This window comes from Pollachius pollachius, assembly GCF_949987615.1.
Source record: "Pollachius pollachius genome assembly, chromosome: 1".
NCBI classification, from domain to species: Eukaryota; Metazoa; Chordata; class Actinopteri; order Gadiformes; family Gadidae; genus Pollachius; species Pollachius pollachius.
In genome coordinates, this window is record NC_136934.1 from 10113371 (window position 1) to 10134988 (window position 21618).

At 41.4% G+C, this 21618-nt stretch overlaps 1 protein-coding gene across 1 annotated transcript; it reads right to left on the bottom strand.

The window, feature by feature from the left end:
- Positions 1 to 4995: 4995 nt before the first annotated feature.
- On the bottom strand, positions 4996 to 20958 carry ndc80 (NDC80 kinetochore complex component). The gene is made up of 17 exons (XM_079749420.1): positions 20887 to 20958; positions 15742 to 15840; positions 15271 to 15354; positions 14742 to 14868; positions 13932 to 14104; positions 13277 to 13379; positions 12926 to 13033; positions 12464 to 12557; positions 12136 to 12236; positions 10842 to 10986; positions 10513 to 10718; positions 10221 to 10373; positions 9974 to 10063; positions 9523 to 9615; positions 5636 to 5766; positions 5444 to 5546; positions 4996 to 5267 (listed from the first exon to the last, which is right to left on the bottom strand). Exons 1-17 carry the CDS (start codon positions 20892 to 20894, stop codon positions 5139 to 5141), a joined length of 1947 nt encoding a protein of 648 aa, XP_079605546.1. The 5' UTR covers positions 20895 to 20958; the 3' UTR covers positions 4996 to 5138.
- Positions 20959 to 21618: the final 660 nt, after the last annotated feature.

Genomic DNA, 21618 nt, shown 5'->3' on the forward strand with positions numbered 1-21618 from the left:
TGGTGTACATGTCTTATATAAGCACTGAGATCCTACACCTATAGCCTAGGTTGGAGAGGCACATCCCGAGAGACCATACAAAGCCCACACACAGACGAACACACACACATGTGGACACACACTCAAAGCTACACATGCACACACACAGAAGGCCAAATACATATATATACAAAACATAAGGATACAAAAACCTGAACCCTCATCATGCCAGGACCAGCCAGTTTCTAGTGTGTGTTCTTGTGGCCTGGGCCAAATGGAAAGAACAGCCGTGCAGCGTGCCAGACATGGACACACCACTGAACCATGTGTTTGTACATAAATCTACCAGTCACCAGGATGCTAAAGCTATAGCCAACCACCATCTATCTTCTCCTCAGCAGATACCAAAGCCTGAATGATACACCCCTGCTTTTCAGCTCTGTTATATCACTCTGTATGGCTTAGTAACTTAGTATGCAAACTATTTATATTTAACGCTGTGTGTTTGTTTCTGTGTGTGTGTGTGTGTGTGTGTGTGTGTGTGTGTGTGTGTGTGTGTGTGTGTGTGTGTATGTGTCAGTCAGGGGGAGTTACAGTTTCAAAAACAGTATGCTGAAATTCAAACTCAAAACCATGTCATTTGGCTTTACGCGTACACTAGCTAGCTAAACAAGTAACCATGGTAACCACCATGCATCTCTGTCTTTGATAGAAACATCACATCTGAAGAAAAAGAAGAAGTGTCTCCAATCCAGGCAGCTTGAGCTTTCAAGCAAATATACTAAACATGAGAAGGTGGCTAAAAACTATTGAAATACGCACATGGCACACAGACACACATACGCACGCATACATACACACGCATATACACATGCACCAACACACACACACGCACCCACACACACCAGCCTCTGATCCTATGATGGACATCTGCTGCCCCCCCTGAGGTGAGCGGACCCTGAAATGGATCCGACCACTAAGCCAGAAAATGAGTCACAGCACCAAAGCAGGCAGCCCACAGTTCAAACCTCTGACTCACTCCACTTCTCTAACCCCTCTGTGACCTTGCATAGTCTTCCCTGACCTTGGTATGACCCCTGCATAGTGCACCCCCCCCCCCCCCCACCACACACACACACACACACACACACACACACACACACACGCGTGCGCGCACGCACACAGACCTGAGTGAGCTGTAGTATAGGGGATGGGAACTGGTGGAAACATAGGCCATGTTCATTTGCCCTGTGATACTCTCACGTTACAATAAACTCCTACACACAGACATATGCACACTGTGAGAACCACTTGTAAATTAATCAACATGCCTAGCCAAACGCATGCATGAGAAACCGGTTAATAGCAGGTTTTTGGTGTGCATGTAAGCACACTGTTGAGGAATACTTGAAACCAGAAAGAAAAAAAATTAATAAAGTAATAAATTATTCAGTTGATAGACAGTAGAGTGGATGTGTGGGTTTAGAAGGCTGTAGAAATCCTGCCAGAATCCACCCATGGGAAGTGGCTCTTCTTATCAAAGGCATCTTTTTCGCTAGCAGGTAAGAAAGAGTGAATAAAGGTCAGAAAATGTATTTTATTCCCCATAGATTAGTATCATGGAAAACATGGCCCCTATTCGTATGGTAGTCTGTGACATTTACTGCCTTCGGGACAACACTACACGTCTTTCCAAACATCTTTTCAGAAAGCCATACACAATATAAATAAAAACAAACAAGCTAGGGATAAAGTAAACAAAGACGTTGTGACACATGCTGAGTGGTTTACTCATTGTTTAAACACGAGAGACGATAGGAAACAAGCACGTCTGGGAGAAATGTGTGTTTGTTTCAACAAATACTCGAAGGCTTTGTTGTAATAAAAATCCAAAACAGCATTAGCAATGACAAACAAGCTGTATCACCAAGGTAGAAACAGAGTAGAGATTTTAGAGTGTTCAAAACAGGATATTTTGTGGTATCTGCTACTGTATTGGATTTTACTTTAGAGTCATTCATAAGTTTTGCAGGCTTCATGTAACAGATGAGTAACCTTCAACAGCTCTGGTGAACACAGAAATAGCATGTTAACTTTGTCACATTCCCATTCTACAACTATACTAATAATTTGCATTTTAATTCAATTGTGTTATTCAAGCTTACTTTAATGAGAGGGCAACAGGAACGCACTAGATTATTCAGTTACATGACACACCTTCCTGACATTTTTCTATGTTTCCAATATATTGTGTTATGGATAATTATGTGGCAAAATGTAAACCATCAATCATAAAGGAAAAGACCATTAGAACACTCAACAGTTATGTGACTTTGTTTATGGATGTTTAAACAATCAAATTTGGTGTTAGGAAGATGTGAATAAAGAGAAGTGTACCGTTGTTAAGACAAAAACACTCTTTGTGGCCTTTTGCCACAAAGTTTGGCCAATTCCAGTAAATTATTAACCACTGCTCTAACAAGTTGTGCTGATGTCAACACAGCAATAGAGGAAGTACTCATGTCAATGTTCCCTTAGATTAATTGATGTGGTTATTCCCATGATTATTTTTGCTTTGCCTCTTCTCCTTGCCTTAACAAAGACCACAAAAACCAATCCCCTACCTAACATAACTTTAAAACCTTCAATGCATCATGTCGAGCTAGTCCAATCATTTTAATTATTCAGAAACATAAACGAAAATCATAAAATGCATCATGATGGGAGTAGGTGTCAGAACAGAAGTGTCAAATATCTCAATTATGACTTGTAGGCAATGGACATTTCACTAACTCAAATACAAACTCTTTTTTTGTTACTTTGCTTAGTACTTTCATGAGTTCTTTTCGTAAGTCTGTAAAATAGAGAAACCAAGTCGGTTTGTGAACACTGCCCTGTTGTGACACCCTAAATCACAAACGTTCCTCCTGCCTTTTAAGCACATAAACAATCATGTTGGGTATGTCTGTATTGTATTACGGTGGTTACCTAATAATGTCGTCCAGTGGTAGAAACCACAATAAAGGGATTATAGACAAAGATTCCCTTATTGATGTGTGTTTAATTCTTGAGAAGCTTTCTACAGTTATTTTTAATGGAGTAAACAGCGGTAATAGAAAAGTGACATAGGGGTTTTTAGTTGGAGGTCTTTGTAAAAGCTTTGACATGGACGGTAGGATATAAAACAAAAAAACACAACTGAACAAAAGTCTCCCTATCTCGGGTGTATTAAGTTTGTTTGTGCCCATGCACGCATCATTTTCAACATCTGGGATTTGGATGAGAATCCTACAGAAAACCGGTACCAGTCCCAATCAGTGTACGACATACACGCAAAAAAACACACAGATTTGAGCTGGTTTCTGAATTTTCAGTGGGCTTGGAGGTGGACCTATGTATGTGTGTGCATGTTTGTTTCTGCATGCGTGTGTGTGTGCACTCATTCTCGCACATCTGCAAAACATATTATTAGAGTGGCTTGGAAGCGATGAGATTAACTCTGATAAGGCTCCACACATTGACACCCCTCTGCTCTGCATTCCCTGCCTGATGGTCTGTCTGCAGTCACACAGAGGAGCTGAGGATAGCCATATGGAGGGAACAAACTCACGCTACTCACAAATCGATGACACACAGCATCCCTGAAGCAGGGAGGGGATAGCCAATGAGAGGAGAGGCTGTTTGTTGGTCTCTCTTTTCAAAGTCACACACACAGACACACACACACACAGACACACACACACACACACACATGCACGCACACCTAAGAGGTGACCTCTGGCACTGTGCTGGGTCATTCGGCGGTCTGTGTGGAGACTTGAAGAGCAGGAACATCCAGTGTATTAACAATTCATGGTCCATGTCCGTAACGTCAATGATCCATGAAAGAGAGGGAGAAGAGAAGCCGTCAACCAGACAGGAGTCAGCAGGGACAGACGCATGGACGGCACACACACGCACACACTCACAGATTCATGGAAATAAACAGAACCAACAGGACCATCATCACAAACGATGCTTGCAAATGGACTCAAAAACAATTACTCAATTTTAAAGAACACGTTAAGTTTCTTCTCGTTCTTTTTTTTTTTACACACAATTACTCTCTCTCTCTCTCTCTCTCTAACACACAGCCACTGAAACTCGACAAAAAAAAAACAACAGAACCACTTTGGCACTTCACACGATAAGTAGACCTACAATAAAGTATTTTAATATGACATTTCCCAGTGGTTCCAAAGGTGTCAAACGCTCGCTACGGAGCCAATCTCATAAAGCTCCTTCCCCGGTGCATTGGGTTTCTAGGACACTTCTCTGGCAACGCATTAGTTCACTAGCTACTTTAAATAATATCGATAGCTGGCAATTTTTCATAACGATCGTTCCCAGAGTAGTTTTGCAACACCTGACAAGACGTTGTAGGATGATAAAACAGGAGTAGGCCTACACTATGAGTTCTTAGTTCCAGAAAGGGGGGGGGGGGGGGTACTTTTTTTCCAGAAAGGTTTGCATTGATCTCGTTTTCAGTGTAGATTAAAACAATGTATCGTTTACTACGGAAAACCAGATGCAATGACTTCATTTTTTTTCAGATGGTCCTACATTTCCCAACAGTTGACTACTGGAAGACAACACAATATCCTATCCTCAGAGTTATCGTTTTTTCATGTAGCCTATTGCGTTGTCCCATGGCTAGTTTGACTGAAACAATTGGTATGTGGGTGAAGACGATTAGAGTCCTGACTTCACCCAACAAGACGAGTCTCAATCATGGGCGTCCCACGCGCTCCATCTGACCCAGTCCGTTGAGGCCGATGCCATCTAGGGGTGAATATCCAAACCACAATTGGGTTCAATCTTTTTTTTTTTTTTTACAAATGTCTTTAGATTATAAACGATAAAGAAGGCACTTTCCCTTCACAATATTTAAGCAAGTTGTTAGCAAGTAAATATAATTATATTTCATATAATAATAAATAAACTGAAAGTGTGGATTGTTTTTTAAGGAGTTTTAATGTTAATGGTATGGAACATATCAAACTAAATTAAATAGTAATAACATGGAGCTGACAATAGAAAGCACCCCAAAAAATATAAAAGGCAAAGAAGGAAATATGATACAAGTGGTAAACGGCTGTGGGCGAGCCCCCTCCCTCCGTCTACAAGCTTTGAGCCTTGGCTATGAAGGTTTTGGCCATGTCCTTCAGTCTCTTCAGCTCAGCCCTGTCCTCCTCCGTGGCCTTGCTGAGCGTACGCTTCACTTTGCCGTGCAGCTCCTCCAGACACCTCTGTACATTCAAAAACGACAGCCAGGTTAAATGCCAGAACTCGACACAAAACGCAAGTATTAAAGCAATGGTTCTGGTGTCGGAATTCGCCCATTTTTCTTTCTAAACGAGTGCATAAATCAAGGGTTCCTCTCTCACTGAAGAGAGGAAGCGCTCCGTTGTGGTGGTGCTCTTACCTCTACCATGTCCAGGTGGACTGCAGCGATGGAGATGGCCGCGGTCAGGTGGTTGGCCACCGACCTCCTGTCCTCGTTGGTCTCCTGGAGCACCAGGTGGTACCTGGGGGGCCAGACCGCCACCAGTCATTATTAGCACCCAAGGAGTGAGAGAGGGGGACGATGTACACGCAGACAGACAGACAGACGTACTGTTGTTGCGCGGCCTTGAGCTCTCGCACGGCCTCGTCGTGGCCGATGTTGACGTTCTTCTCCAGAAGTTTCCGGTGGTTCTCCACCGACTCCAGCTCCTCGGCCCACTTCTGCTCGTCTCGCACCACCTCCTACAAGAGGTCGCCCAGGGTCAGAGGTCATTTTACCCCTTTGGTTTACTTTAGTCTGTCAGTCATATATATATATATAACCACTTAGTTTGTACGTGCGCCAATTAGGGACGCAAGAAACAACAGAAAACTTTAAATCGAATACATGGTCGACATTAGGCAAAGCATATATACATATATACATATATATATATATATATATACATATATATATATATACATATATATATATATATATATATACATACACATATATATATACATATATATATATATATATATACACATATATATATGTATACACATATATATATACATATATACATATATATATATATATACATATATATATACATATATACATATATATATATATACATATATACATATATATATATATACATATATATATATATATATACATATATACACACACATACATATATACACACACATACATATATACACACACATACATACACACACATACATATATACACACACATACATATATACACACACATACATATATACACACACATACATATACATATATATATATATATATATATATATATATATATATATATATATATATATATATATATATATATATATATACAGTGGGGCAAAAAAGTATTTAGTCAGCCACCAATTGTGCAAGTTCTCCCACTTAAAAAGATGAGAGAGGCCTGTAATTTTCATCATAGGTATACCTCAGCTATGAGAGACAAAATGAAAAAAAAAATCTAGAAAATCACATTGTCTGATTTTTAAAGAATTTATTTGCAAATTATGGTGGAAAATAAGTATTTGGTCAATAACAAAAGGTCATCTCAATACTTTGTTACATGCCCTTTGTTGGCAATGACAGAGGTCAAACGTTTTCTGTAAGTCTTTACAAGGTTTTCACACACTGCTGCTGGTATTTTGGCCCATTCCTCCATGCAGATCTCCTCTAGAGCAGTGATATTCTTGGGCCTTCGCTGGGCAACACAGACTTTCAACTCCCTCCAAAGATGTTCTATGGGGTTGAGATCTGGAGACTGGCTAGGCCACTCCAGGACCTTGAAATGCTTCTTACGAAGCCACTCCTTCGTTGCCCGGGCGGTGTGTTTGGGGTCATTGTCATGCTGAAAGACCCAGCCACGTTTCATCTTCAGTGCCCTTGCTGATGGAAGGAGGTTTTCACTCAAAATCTCACGATACATGGCCCCATTCATTCTTTCCGTCACACGGCTCAGACGTCCTGGTCCCTTGGCAGAAAAACAGCCCCAAAGCATGATGTTTCCACCCCCATGCTTCACTGTAGGTATGGTGTTCTTTGGATGCAACTCAGCATTCTTTCTCCTCCAAACACAACGAGTTGAGTTTTTACCAAAAAGTTCTATTTTGGTTTCATCTGACCATATGACATTCTCCCAATCCTGTTCTGGATCATCCAAATGCTCTCTAGCAAACTTCAAACGGGCCCGGACATGCACTGGCTTTAGCAGGGGGACACGTCTGGCACTGCAGGATTTGAGTCCCTGGCGGCGTAGTGTGTTAGTGATGGTAGCCTTTGTTACTTTGGTCCCAGCTCTCTGAGGGTCATTCACTAGGTCCCCCCGTGTGGTTCTGGGATTTTTGTTCACCGTTCTTGTGATCATTTTGACCCCACAGGGTGAGATCTTGCGTGGAGCCCCAGATCGAGGGAGATTATCAGTGGTCTTGTATGTATTCCATTTCCTAATAATTGCTCCCACAGTTGATTTCTTCACACCAAGCTGCTTACCTATTGCAGATTCAGACTTCCCAGCCTGGTGCAGGTCTACAATTGTGTTTCTGGTGTCCTTTGACAGCTCTTTGGTCTTGGCCATAGTGGAGTTTGGAGTGTGACTGTTTGAGGTTGTGGACAGGTGTCTTTTATACTGATAAGGAGTTCAAACAGGTGCCATTAATACAGGTAACAAGTGGAGGACAGAGGAGCCTCTTAATGAAGAAGTTACAGGTCTGTGACAGCCAGAAATCTTGCTGGTTTGTAGGTGACCAAATACTTATTTTCCACCATAATTTGCAAATAAATTCTTAAAAAATCAGACAATGTGATTTTCTGGATTTTTTTTTTCATTTTGTCTCTCATAGCTGAGGTTTACCTATGATGAAAATTACAGGCCTCTCTCGTCTTTTTAAGTGGGAGAACTTGCACAATTGGTGGCTGACTAAATACTTTTTTGCCCCACTGTGTGTGTGTCTGTCTGTGTGTGTATATATATATATATACATATACATATATATACATATATATACATATACATACATACATACATACATACATACATACATACATACATACATATATATATATACACATACACATACAAGGGTGCACATAACTAGTACGCGAGTACGCATGCGCGCCCATACTCAGGGAATGCGTAACGTCACTTGTGTGTCACTGCAACGCTTTGGTGTAACTAACGGGAAGATCGAAAGAAATTGAAAAAAAAAGTACATTAAGCAGATACTTTGGTGTTCGCCACCTGCAAAGAAAAGGAAAACGGAGCCGGAGCAGAAGAAAATGTTTTTTCTCGAAAAGTGGCGCCAAGGCAAGATGTGCCGTGGCTTGAAACGAATGATAAGCGCAGTGAAGTGTGTGCTCATCTGCGCTGTGCACCGCAGACACAGGAGAACTGTGCAAAATCAGCTGATTGCAACGTTCCTTACTGTGAGATATTCAAACGCTCCGTGGTCAAGTTGCTGCAGTTTTATCAAAATAGGTGGAGCAAAAAACACTGCTGTGCTTAAGAAGTTGTGTATTGAAAATGGAATCTCCTTTGTGAAACTGGGTAAGCTTCATAAGGTCAGATGTTACATGTGGGGCTATGTTTGAGGTGCGTACCAAACACCATCTCCCGGTACTCACCTGAGTAACTCACTAAAAAGGTTGTCTGTCTGTCTGTCTGTCTGTCTGTCTGTCTGTCTGTCTGTCTGTCTGTCTGTCTGTATATATATATATATATATATATATATATATATATATATATATATATATATATACACACACACACACACACACACACACACACACACACACACACACACACACACACACACACACACACACACACACACACACACACACACACAGAAAGTCGGTTCAACTGGATGTGGTATATAAGCTCCTCAGGCCATGTGTTTGACCTGCTGCTCACTGGGGTAGAGCTAGCGGGATACACTCAAAAAGCGTTTTCAATGTTATATCCATAAAGGACATTTATAAATGGGAAAAGTCTCCGGTTTGATGTGGTTTTAGTGAGGCTATTGTTTAGGTAAGGGTCATTTGTAATTCACCTATTGTGTATAAACATGGACCTATCGAGTGCTGCAGATGGCTGTAGCTTGGAGCGTGAATAGCTGATATATTTCCAACTTTCAAAAAACAACTTTCAAACTACATTTACCGCTATAAAGATTTCGATTAATTCAATACACCATCTTACTTCCTCACTAAACTTGTCAAACGCAGGGTATCTTCACCTAACCTAACCAGTCAAGATGTTGTAAGAAATGACTACAAACAGATTTTGGATTAAACTAATTTTTTATCTTTTGCTCTAGCACACGTTTTCACATCTACTACAATCTGTACAAACTAAAGGCCAAATTCTTCTTCTACCTATACTGTGGGTGTCTACACCGGTACCTGCACTCATGATTCTTTGATGAGTCAGAGGCTTAAAGTCTCTCACTGACTCAAGTGAGTGGTCCCCGTACCTCCATGTCCTGCTCCACTTGCTGGTCCAGCTTGCGGATGTTCTCCCTTAGCTGCTTAAGATCATTTGACTTGTCCAAGAGGTTGCAGTTCACCTAGAACACAGAAATTATAATTCACCATCTATAATACAGAACAACATTCCATTAAATAAACAATCATTTGAAATGTTCTGGGAATGCTAGACAGAAATCAAAATATATAATTTAAGCAAAGTGGTTAGTGTTCCAGTCCTAGATGGAAGATTCTTGGTTTGAACCCCAATGACTACTCAAAGCCTACTTGTAAGCATCCTTAAGTAGTATCTGGATTCATTTTAAGGCACTTCAGATAAAAGTGTCACCATGATCTGGCTATGGACTGATATGGAGGAATGAAATGTATTTAACCAAGAATGAATAAATAAGGAACTGTCCCGTATCGGTAGGTTGCAAGACCAGGTTAGTGTGTTACCTGCTCAATCGATTCCTGCACACTGAGCTTTTGATTGGTCAGTTGGCTGGCCTCCTCCTCCACGTTACCAATCAGGTCCCGCAGACGCACCTAGACAAACCCCGCCCCCAAGTACAGTTTGTAAGTAAAAGAATAGGCTATAAAACTTTCGAGTTCACTCCTTGTCAATTCATTGACACATAATAGGAATATAGCATGATGTATGATTTTTAGCATACACTATATAGTCACAATAGATATTCCCTACCATGACCTGTGTTTTGTACTGGACCATGGTTGAGGGCCCGATCTCCAAGTTGGCCCTGATCTCATAGTCGTGGCCGCAGGCATTCTCAGCCGATGCTGGGATGAGCTTCAGCTTACGAGCAAGTTTATGGTACTCTGTGAGCTTCAGCTCTGCCTGGAAGACATAGAAACACAGGAAGCCTTCCTAAGTTGTAGTGCTTGGCTTTTCCAGAGATGACGTGGAGTTTGTGGGTGAAAGGCCGTGCATTGGGGTTAGTGGTTCCGGTGAGTTTTCAGTGGTAACGTGGGCACACCTTTTCCTTGGCCTTGGTCACAGCGATCTCCTCGTTCCACATGTGCTGCTCGGCCTCCTCCAGGCTCTTGCTGAGGCTGGAGATGGTCTGCTGCAGCTCGTCCTTCTCCCGGTTGATGCGCTCCACGTCCGCCGGGGTGAACTTCTGGTTCTGCAGCACGATCTGCAGGCGGTCCTGCTCCTGCTTCAGGGACTCCAGTTGGTGGCCTGGCAAATTTTTTTTTAAAAAAAAGCCACGCGTCGTGCTAGGACACGTCATCAAAGGAGTAATAGTTGACACCGATTTTAGCCAATAACAATGATTTGTCATAAAATCCTGCAGATAGTAACCTGCGGCATCCAGCTCATCTGTGACCTCTAAAGCCTTGCCCTCCATGGAGATCTTGAGGGCCTCCAGGCTGCTCCGGTAGCTCTGGAGCTTCTGTAGGTCCGCCTGGAACTGCATCTTCTGCATCCTCTTGCTCATCAGGGGGTCCTAGACCAGTGAGAGAGACAGAGGGTGAGGGGGCTGATCAACACTGGGATCTCTCTCTCACACGCACACGCACACACACACTTCTAAAAAAGGTTTGTAGTCACCCTCTATCAGGGCTTGGGTTAGGCACATGGGACACAGACAAAATAATGTCTCTAAAAAGGTCCTTTTTACATCAGGCATGTTATGTTATGATGATGAAGAAATCGAAGCAAACTAGATCATGTTAACCAGGGGTTTTCAAACTGTGAGGCGCGCCTCCCCTAGGGGGCGCCAGAGTTCTTCAGGAGGGGCGTGACGTGAGAAAAAAAAGATTGAAAATTAAAATAGCTTTAAAAACACTGCTGCAGCTGTTTATTTGTTCTGAGGCGGGGCTCACACTCTCGCACTTTGTAAGCGTGAGAACGTGAACTATTGAAATCAGTTAGGACCCAAATATGCAGTATTTTCAAATAAGAATCGTGGTGGAAAAAAAGACTGATGTATTCCCCCCTCAACCACATATAGCCAGTCAAGACGTGCTAATGCTCCATCCCTTCACCTTAAAATCCTATGTCTTTAGATGATTCATTTATAATGACCTTGTATGTTATCCAAGTGTTTAAAAGTGTAGCGAATGGCAGTTTGTGGATGAGGGCGATTATGATAAGTTGGTGTGTCTCGGTATGCATTTGGAGCATTCTTTAATTCATCTATTTTTTTTGAGACCGTTTCTTTTTAGAAAATGTTCCTGTGAGCAAACTAAAAGTAGGCTACAACAATGTCGCTATGCTGATCAGTTGCAGTAACTAATTACACATGTGGGGAGAAGGAGAAACCATTATCCTTTGACTATTTATGATATTAGATGACTACACTATATTATATCATATGACTTTATTATTATTATAATAGTATGCATCTGGGTGCAACAGGTTTGATTTGCACTGCAGTTTGTAGTGATGCATTAATCGCTCGAACAGTGAGAAATAAAGAAAAAGTGACTCAACCAACTTGAAGATGAATAAACTGAGTGTGGTTGAACACCTGGGAAAGTGTGCCAGTGTAGGCAACCACTAGCAGATCTTCCATTTGGACCAGAGTAGAGTGAATAGTGAACTAGAGTGCATAAGTGACATCATGTGGACTGAATGTGGAGGGTCGGCTCACCGCTTGGCTCTCCCTGTCCAGCCGCGCCACCTCGTCGCTGAGCTTCCTGAACTTGTTGTCCAGGGAGGCCAACAGCACCTCGTCCACGTTGAAAAGGGCCTCTGTGGAACGCACACACACAAATATGACATACTACTCACACTCATCATTAAATACAGAAATACAGATGAAGGATGAAGATGAAGAGAAAAGTACCAAAAATGACTGAGTATTATTCACACGCACGAACACGCACACACTAGAGGAAACTAAAGAATTCATGCAGCGATGTAATACTGTCAATGTTATGTTGAAAAGGTTTTTCCAGTGTGCTACAGTGAGTTCTTACTCAGTTTGTGGAAGTAGATCTCTTCCTCATCCTCAAAAGTGTCCATGCCCTGCAGGTACTTGCCATACGTCTCAACTGTGTGGTCCAGGAACAGCTTTGCACACAAACCAAGAGCATGAGAGACAACAAGGGAGGAGACGCCACACATTTGAACACTGTTCCGTTTGGTTCTCAAGACGTGTGGGTGAACACTTCTGTGCTATGTTTTTATAAAAATGTATGAAGCTGTTAAACGGAGGACAAACGGAGGAAACAGTGAGGGTGGACTAACTACACCTTTAATGGTGTAGTTATAGTTATAAAAAAAACAAGAAATGTCTGCCCTCTAATGCTGCTCAAACAATTATAGGTTTGTCTTGTTAATCTCTGTCCATTGTTAACTTTTATAAAAACCAGTGGTGGTAAACCACAACTGCTACTCGTACTACTACTAGGTTAAAGATCAAGATGGAAGAAGGGTACCTTATTGTACTCTGCCCCGTCCTCAATATTCATTTGGTCGTCGTCGATGTTCATGTTGTCTGAGAAATCACTGAACAGAAGCTCTTCCCTGCTCATACACCAGTAGATCTGACACACACACACACACACACACACACACACACACACACTTTTAGAGGCCAGTCACTAGTAGGGTGGATAGAAAGCGCAAATATGCCTACTGTGGATAACTGTAGACACTGGGGGTTGAACCCAGAACTCCCCCCCCCACACACACACAACTAATTCACTATTCTACCTTACCATAAACAACATTTCCACTGTATACTATGCAGCCGTGTTACACATAGTTTAACAAATGACCATCGGTACCTTGACAGTGTCAATGAGCCAAATGAGGGCCCCCAGGACCAGGGGCCAGGTGTGTGGGGCTCCCACCGAATACATGGAGCTCTTCGAAATGGCAAACGGATACCTTTAACCCCAAATAGAAAAAGAAGCAGGAGAGAACAGATGGCTAGGTTAGAATTGTATATTGATGGGAAGAACGTTGTTGATATGTTGTTAATAAAAAAAATTCCAAAGACTAGGGCTATCCAAACTTTATAGCATCTCGAATTGCATGGAGATAGAATTAGAATACTGCGTGTTTGCGTGATTGACAACTGCGCTGCAGCATCCCTTCCTTTGGGCTGCACCCAGTGGACACCGAGAGGACTGCAGCCTAACTCCCTATCCTCCACACCTGCAACGTTTTAGCCTAATGGGCCCAAGCAGGAGCAGAGAAAAGGGCCTGGCCGAGTCATTTAGAACACGGAGGAGCAGGGACTTCTGACCCATTCACTGACCAGTAAACAGCCCGGCAAGAGAGAGAGTACTGAGGTTTTACGTTTGTTTAAAAAGTTATATATTTTGTTACATTTTCCAATAAATGCCTTTGTCCAGAGGGGACCCTTTGCCTACAGGATTAGCGTAGGATTTTTATGCCACCACACCCCGACCTGTTGCAACACATAAAATACGTTACCCCATGTCTTTCAGGAGACGCGGAACCTCCTCCTCTACTTTGGAAGTGGGCAAATGGAAGGTGTTGTCAAGCTGGCTGTAGATGAACTCAAACATCTTTAGAAACTCTTTGGTGGAAGGAGACTGGAGCGTTTTGGTGGACACAGAGCCCAGGAACCCATTTTCTGACAGGAACTAGAACAGAGAAAAGTGCTTGATAATGCAACCAGGAGCTGGACAAGGAAAGGCAAAGGGCCTTCCTCAAGTCAATGACATTCACTATAGGGATGGTTACATATCCTTGGCAGGGTTGTACATTTCAACCAGCAACATAACTTAATGGTAGGGCTGCTCGATTATGGGAAAAATCATAATCACGATTATTTTGGTCAATATTGAAATCACGATTATTGAAACGATTATTTTTTAGTTTGAAAACATGTATTTATTCTGATTTTTTTTTGTAACTGAGAACTGGTTAAAAATGGTCAAAAGAAAATGTTTCAATCTAAAATGATATACAGATATGTATCCACCTGTTCTGCCCTTTCTATAAAACATAAAAAAAAATAATAACAAAATCTAAAAACTTGATGTTAATTTTGTGATTGTTTGACGCTAAAATCAAAATCGCGATCAAAATTCGATTAATCGCCCAGCCCTACTTTATGGCTCACATTTAAGTCATATATTACACGTCAAATTACCCAAGGAAATGTTTTGGTTTGAAGGTGTTCCAAGTGAAAAAAGGAGGTACAATAACCTTGAACTATGCAAGGTTTTAAGAGTCTAAAAGGAAAAATAACTATGATGAAATGGTTGGAGCTCCTACCTCGGAGAGCTGTCTGACACACTGCTGCAAGAAGGCCTTGTCATGTAGAGGACGGACATCTTTTAACTTCTCTGATCCTCCGAAGCCTCCCATGGAGCTGTTGCGAGGCATGCCGGCACCACTGGCCCTGTGTCCATAGTACAGTCTTACTTTGCAAGAAGTGTGCATCGACTCATGCATAACACTGTCCCCATTGGGTCACGTCGATTCAGTGGTTCCCCACCTTACTCTGTCTTTTTTGTGACCAACTTCTTACATTTTTGTGCAACTGCTTGTAGCCACATATTTTTCCACCCAACATCTGCTTGTTAATGTGCCAGTGAACGTATACGCTTTGCATCACAACCAGAGATCAATTCATTCTGCATTCTATTCGGATATGCAGGGCGTGAGACCTAAATTGAGATCTACATTATGCATCACCATTGAAAATGTATAAAATATCTAAAGTTATGTCACTAATCAATATAGTTATCAGGCAACCCCGAGGCTAATTAATGGTTGTGTAAATCAGTAAACATTAACCTACCTGGCTCCAAAAAAGGAGGTCCTTCTCTCAGAGGTGTGAGACTGAGGCTTGGGGATGTTCAGCTTTCCAAACGAAGGCATGCAACTGCAGATGAAAATATCCGTTCATAATGTTTCACGGTCCGTAAAAAGGGAGTGCACTGTGCAACATACCAGGTATTTAGGGCGTGGAAGAACTGTATGTAATCTGATCATTTACATTTGTGTTGTAGATACATTAACAGGAAGTGTAACTAAATATGTACAATAATTATCTATTTTAATAGTTTATTTTATCTACTACAACTACAAAAACAGAATAGTATTCTAAAAATATCCCTTGCATCATAGTTAGACAGTGACATGACATGCTAGTTATTTGTTGTGAATGTACTTCTGGCTCTGCCTACCTCATGTTAAGACATTGCCAGAGTCAATACTGCACAATATAGTACTGTGCATTACAGGGTGAAATGTTACATTGTGAACGGACCTCTTGGGCGTAGTATACACCATGCTTGTCCTGTTGTTATCGACGACTCGCATGGGCAGCTCCGACAGCCGGCTGCTCTGAGCCCTGCTCATCCTCACTCTGTGAAACAGGAGATAAGGAAGGTGCAAATGCTTAAGCTACGTGGAGACAGAGTTTTGGAGGTGCTCTACACAGATCCAAGTCTCCCCCCTCCAGGCAAATTAACTCCCTGATATCCTTGTTTAAGGATTTTCTCAAAATGACCAAATAATAAATATTAAAAAACTAAAATGTGTCAGGTAAACTATAACAAAAAAATTGGTTGGTAATATGGAATAAAATGGGCACAATAAAAAGTTTCAGTTGGACCTCAGACGAGCTGCATGCACTCCTCCTGTTCCATCATGAGTCATACTGATCATTTTTAGAAGCGTTTTATATTTTCCTTATCAGTGCAACTTGTATTCTTTCCAAAATAGATTAAAAACAAGGAGTTTCTAAAATATCTTGCCGTAAGAGAATGCTGACTGTAGACTCAGCGATTGTCAGTCTGGACAATGGATCCAATGTTACTTATATAAAAAATAACACGGCAGAAATCACATGAGGTCTCTTTGATACGCTGGCATAATTGAAAGTTAAGCCAATTGAGTTTGAGCAGGGGGGGTCGGGACTCGTGAGCAAGACCAACAAGAGTTTAGGATTTCAGGGCCAGGGTTTACCATCTGAACAAAAAATGTTTGTTTAGGAATTGTGAAAACGTTTGATTTAAATTGCTATTTAAGTGAAAACAAAGGAATTGTGCATGATCTTTTAGTATTTGCTGTTGCCAAGGGAGCTTCAAGTTTCAACAATTGTGTGCATGGTTTCAGCTTTAGTTTGGAAACAATTGTGAAAAACGAGGACGTCCTCTCATCCATCTACCACTGTACCAGTACCAGTACACACCTTCCACTAGGTGGTGGTACTGACCCGTATAAAGCTAAAGACCACCGTGTTTACATTGTGAACAGACCTCCGGGGCGTAGCATACGCCATGCTCGTCCTGTTGCTATCGACGACTCGCATGGGCAGCTCCGACAGCCGGCTGTTCTGAGCCCTGCTCTTCCTCACTCTGTTTAACAGGAGATAAGGAAGGGGCAAATGCTTAAGCTTCGTGGAGACAGTTCAGTGTTTCCCCTAGGATGGAGTTGCAGCAGCGGAGGTGAAATGTTTCTTTTTCCGCTCGCAATCTTTGCTCGCAAAGCGTACCCTGCAGGGAGGTTTCTATGTGTCTGCCAGCACCAGTAGGGTGTACATACATACTGTACATTTGTGCACAGTAATGAGCAGGGGAAATATGGAGAGACTGAACATAATACAAGTATAATCTTTAAAACAATTATTTACATTTATTTAACAAACATCACATAACACAAATACTACAACAATAAAAAAGGTCTGTGCCTCCAACCAATGCATCTTTCCACTAGAGATCGACCGATATATCGGCCGGGCGATATTATCAGCCGCTATTTGCGTTTTTTTCTTTTACGTGTATCGGTATCGGACAATATTTTTTTCAGTATCGGCCGTTTTTTTTGGCGTGATTTACAGACAGTTCAATAAATGTTCATTTTTTAAAATTGAGATATTGTAACATTTGTTATCATCATTGTGTTATTTTTATGATGTAAATTGAGGGAGGCTTAGCCTGGAAATCCAGACCCACATCTAGAAAGCTGTAGGGTCTGGCAACGAGTAATGAAAATGGCCGAACTCGAGGAGCGGCACCAAGCATGCATTTTAAATATCACTGGATAACACACATTGGATAACACTACGACCAATCAGAAGAATCCAAGGGGTGACGTATCTAGGCCAGTGGAGCGAATAGATAAGACTCTTGCCGTATCCGGTCGGTAAAGCAGAGACGCTTTTGGCCCGCCTATATTGACATATCGATGTGATTGATTAATGTTCTGGGCCAGGGGAGGCCCAGAATATACGTTCCCAGAGTGACTCGCTGAGCAAATTCAAATTGTGCTCTCACGAGAACTTTTTCAAAGATTTTCAAAACTCAAGCTTGCAATAAGACCATAAAGAGCCCATGCCTATATGGAAAAAGTTTTGGGACTCTAGGGTCAATAATGGCAACGCTATTGAAATTGTTCCTAAATAAAATAATCCTCAAAAATGAGATGAGATATGTTTTTCCAAAACTGAAGGTTGTAGTAGGACCATAAAGAGGCCATGCCTCTATGGAACGAGTTTTGGGTCTCTAGAGTCAATAATGACGACACTATTGAAATTGTTGCTAAATAAAAAATCCTCAAAAATAAGAAGAGATATATTTTTCCAAACTAAAGGCTGTAGTAGGACCATAAAGAGGCTATACCTCTATGTACAAGTTTTGGGGCTCTAGAGTCAATAATGGCGACGTTATTGAAATTTTCAGTTTTGCACTTTGCAGACGGTCTCTAAACTCGCAGCTGAAAGTCGACAGCTCATAGAAGCCAATGCATTTCAACGTTCGCTAAAGACGGCTCGTTTGGATGAAAACAATGTTGTAGCTGGTTCTCTAGGTTACTACATTTAGCTAGAGGTGTCAATTGTGTCGCAACGATGTTTCACTGATGATCTATTGAACCGCAAACTCCGAATCTGCCAATTTATTTCCAACTTTACGGAAGTTCCTTTCCGTTTATAGCAATGCTTTACTCAGAAGTGTGTGAATTTACCTGGATATGAAGCGCATATCCAGCCTCCGTAGCGCACGGAATGTTATAATATTTTGCGTAGCGCAAAATAATATAACATTCGTATTTTAAAGAGATAAGCTCGCCTCGCCTCTTGTTAAAAAAAAGCAGCAGCGGCGGTCATATTTCAGGGTGCACATAGCGGAAACACTGCAGTTTTGGAGGAGCTCTACACAGATCCAAGTCTCCCCTCTCCAGGCAAATTAACTCCCTGCTATCCTTGTTTAAGGATTTTCTCAAAATGACCAAATAATAAATATAAAAAACTGAAATATGTCAGGTAAACTATAACAAATAACATAACATGGGCAGAATAAAAAGTTTCACTTGGACCTCGAACGAGCTGCAAGCACTCCTCCTGTTCCATCATGAGTCATACTGATAATTTTTAGAAGCGTTTTATATTTTCCTTATCAGTGCAATTTGTGTTCTTTCCAAAATAGATTAAAAACAAGGAGTTTCTAAAATATCTTACTGTAAGAGAATGCTGACTGTAGACTGTCAGTCTGGACAATCAGAGGCGGTGGGTCAATAGAGGGCGCTAGGGCGCCGCTCCTCCGTGAAATATTCACTCTAATATATCTGCCAACTATGAATCAACTATTATAAATACGAAATGAATCAACACAACCATATAGCGTTTATCCTCCTTTAATATTGTGATAGACCGTACTTGCCACTGCCAGAAACCATTTAAATGCGTCTGGACGTCAATGATTTGGGCTAGGCTAGTTATTGGTCATTCGAAATAAAGCCCTCCTCCAAGTCAGGGGCGCCGGCCACGTTGGAGTCAATGTAAGCTCGCTAACTTTTTGCTGTCTATTAAGCAGAGACAGCTTTTCATTGGCGCAGGAAAATTCGCCCTCGGGTCGCACCACTGTGCGCCCCAGGCCAATGGAATAGCGTTTCTTTTTTGTTATCACAACATGATTGGACAATTCAGCTAATCAATCTAATAGGCTACCTCCCTCAGCAGCATTCGCGCAACACAACTACATAGAGAAGAGATAGAGCGCTAACTAGTAGAGAGTTGTAAGCACTTTCCACCTATTTCAGTGGAGGAATTGGAATCCCTAAGCAATGTTATACTTAAAAGGAGCAAGTAAGTTACATATTAATTAAGTCTTTCAGCCTGTAGCATACAAACAAAATGAAGCAACTGTCCCCTAACTGCATTTGAAGTAGACATTGAGAATCACAAAGAATGGACGCTATAGGACAGTGATCATGATTTGTCTCAATATCAGAATAACAACAATGGGTCAAATAGCAATGGCTGGTGGAATGGCCATAAAGTAGGTCTTTATATGCAGTGCAAGCTTGTCCAGGCCCTGCAAGTCAGGATGTAGGCTATGAATCTGAATGAATAGTAGGTAATAGGTAATAGGTAGTGGCCATCCCAAAAATGCACCAGAATACGGGAAATCAAATCTACCAATTATTTTTTTTCTGGGGGTGAACCCCAGACCCCCGTCTATTACTGCGCCCCACCAACATTTCTGATCACCAGCCACCACTGCCTGCAGTGGATCCAATGTTAGGTAGAAATCACATGAGGTCTCTTTGATACGCTGGCATAATTGAAAATTAAGCCAATTGAGTTTGAGCAGGGGGGGTCGGGACTCGTGAGCAAGACCAACAAGAGTTTAGGATTTCAAATTGCTATTTCAAATTGCTATTTAAGTGAAAACAAAGGAATTGTGCATGGACTTTTAGTATTTGTTGTTGCCAAGGGAGCTTCAAGTTTTAACTATTGTGTGCATGGTTCCAGCTCTAGTTTGGAAACAATTGTGAAAAACGAGGACGTCCTCTCATCCATCTACCACTGTACCAGTACACACCTTCCACTAGGTGGTGGTACTGACCCGCATAAAGCTAAAGACCACAATTTTTACGTTTTTTAGCAAAAAAAGAGGGCGAGTGCGCAACATTAAGAAGTTAAAATAGGTTAAAAACTAATGCCAGATGATATATTCAGTGAACGTAGTTGTAGTAACGTTGGTAGTTTCTGCAGCCCGGCTCCCTGCTACGGCGCAACGTTAAGTTACGCTTGTTATGTTATGTTTGTTATGTATGTTATGTATGTTATGTATGTATGTATGTTTGTATGTATGTATGTATGTTAATGTCAGGGCGTCTCTTGATTATGGTCAATCGTAAGCCAAAATGACTATTCGTTACGGACGAATGATTAAAGATATTGTAAAAACATCCAATCTTTATATAAGGTGTATTTAATACGACCAAGGCATATGCTGTACTTAAATCAGCGAACCAAGATAACGTTAGATACACGGGCGGGCGAAGATGACGTTAAAAGGCAGACATTAGCGTTTCGTGGTAGAATAAGGATAAGCCAGGTCTTTAACTTTAACTTGTTTTCAAACACAATAGACGCTAGTTAGGTATAAAGCTGTTAAAAACATACCGTTCCATTGTGTTTGCACGGTCCTTTTCTGACGGGACTTAGAAACTCAAGTTAACCGCCCAAACCGCCGTATTCGAATCGCTTCCTCCCCTACGGAAAGCCGCTTGGACAGAAAGGCAGTACTGGTGACAAAGCGAAATAAAAATAAAGAGCGATGTTGATGTAACTAGATGTAATATTTATAGACTATAAAAATTATAACACCGCTGTTAATGCTGGACCCATTTGCCACCTGTAAAATAGGTCGAAAAACCGTGTGCTTATTTCTTTAATATATGCAGTAAGGAACTATTCCACCAAGTGGCATCCTATGCTAAAATATCGATTTATAATAGAAAATATATTTCATTCGATGACTTTCCAATATCTATTGCAGCATGTTGATGTTGATATCCCCCCACTCCCCATTAAACGTAATTAAACCGAAGTTAAATATCCCTTATTTTGTCAATTCCTTAGCATGTTCACTTTGATACTTCCAATTGGAACTTGTTCTGGTCATCAGCAGTTTCGTCTGCACGGCAGTAGAGGCAAAACGTCGTGCCATTATCAGGTGTTGCGGTCATCTGGTCCGTGGAAAATCAAATTAAACACATTTAGCTGAATGACAGTTTCATGGAAAATTTGAAATAAGGGCAAAAAAACTTGGTAAGGACGTCCCTTACCCCCCGTCACTCCAGTCATTGTCGGTAACATAAGATGTACGTTGTTTGTTTTTAAAAACAGAGAACA

Bases quoted from the DNA above. Each gene is read 5' to 3' on its own strand.
- ndc80 (XM_079749420.1), bottom strand. The intron at 13,380-13,931 runs GTAACGTATTTT...TTGGGGTTAAAG, and splicing joins CGTCTCCTGAAAGACATGGG to GTATCCGTTTGCCATTTCGA. The intron at 9,616-9,973 runs GTAACACACTAA...TCTGTGTTCTAG, and splicing joins TGCAGGAATCGATTGAGCAG to GTGAACTGCAACCTCTTGGA.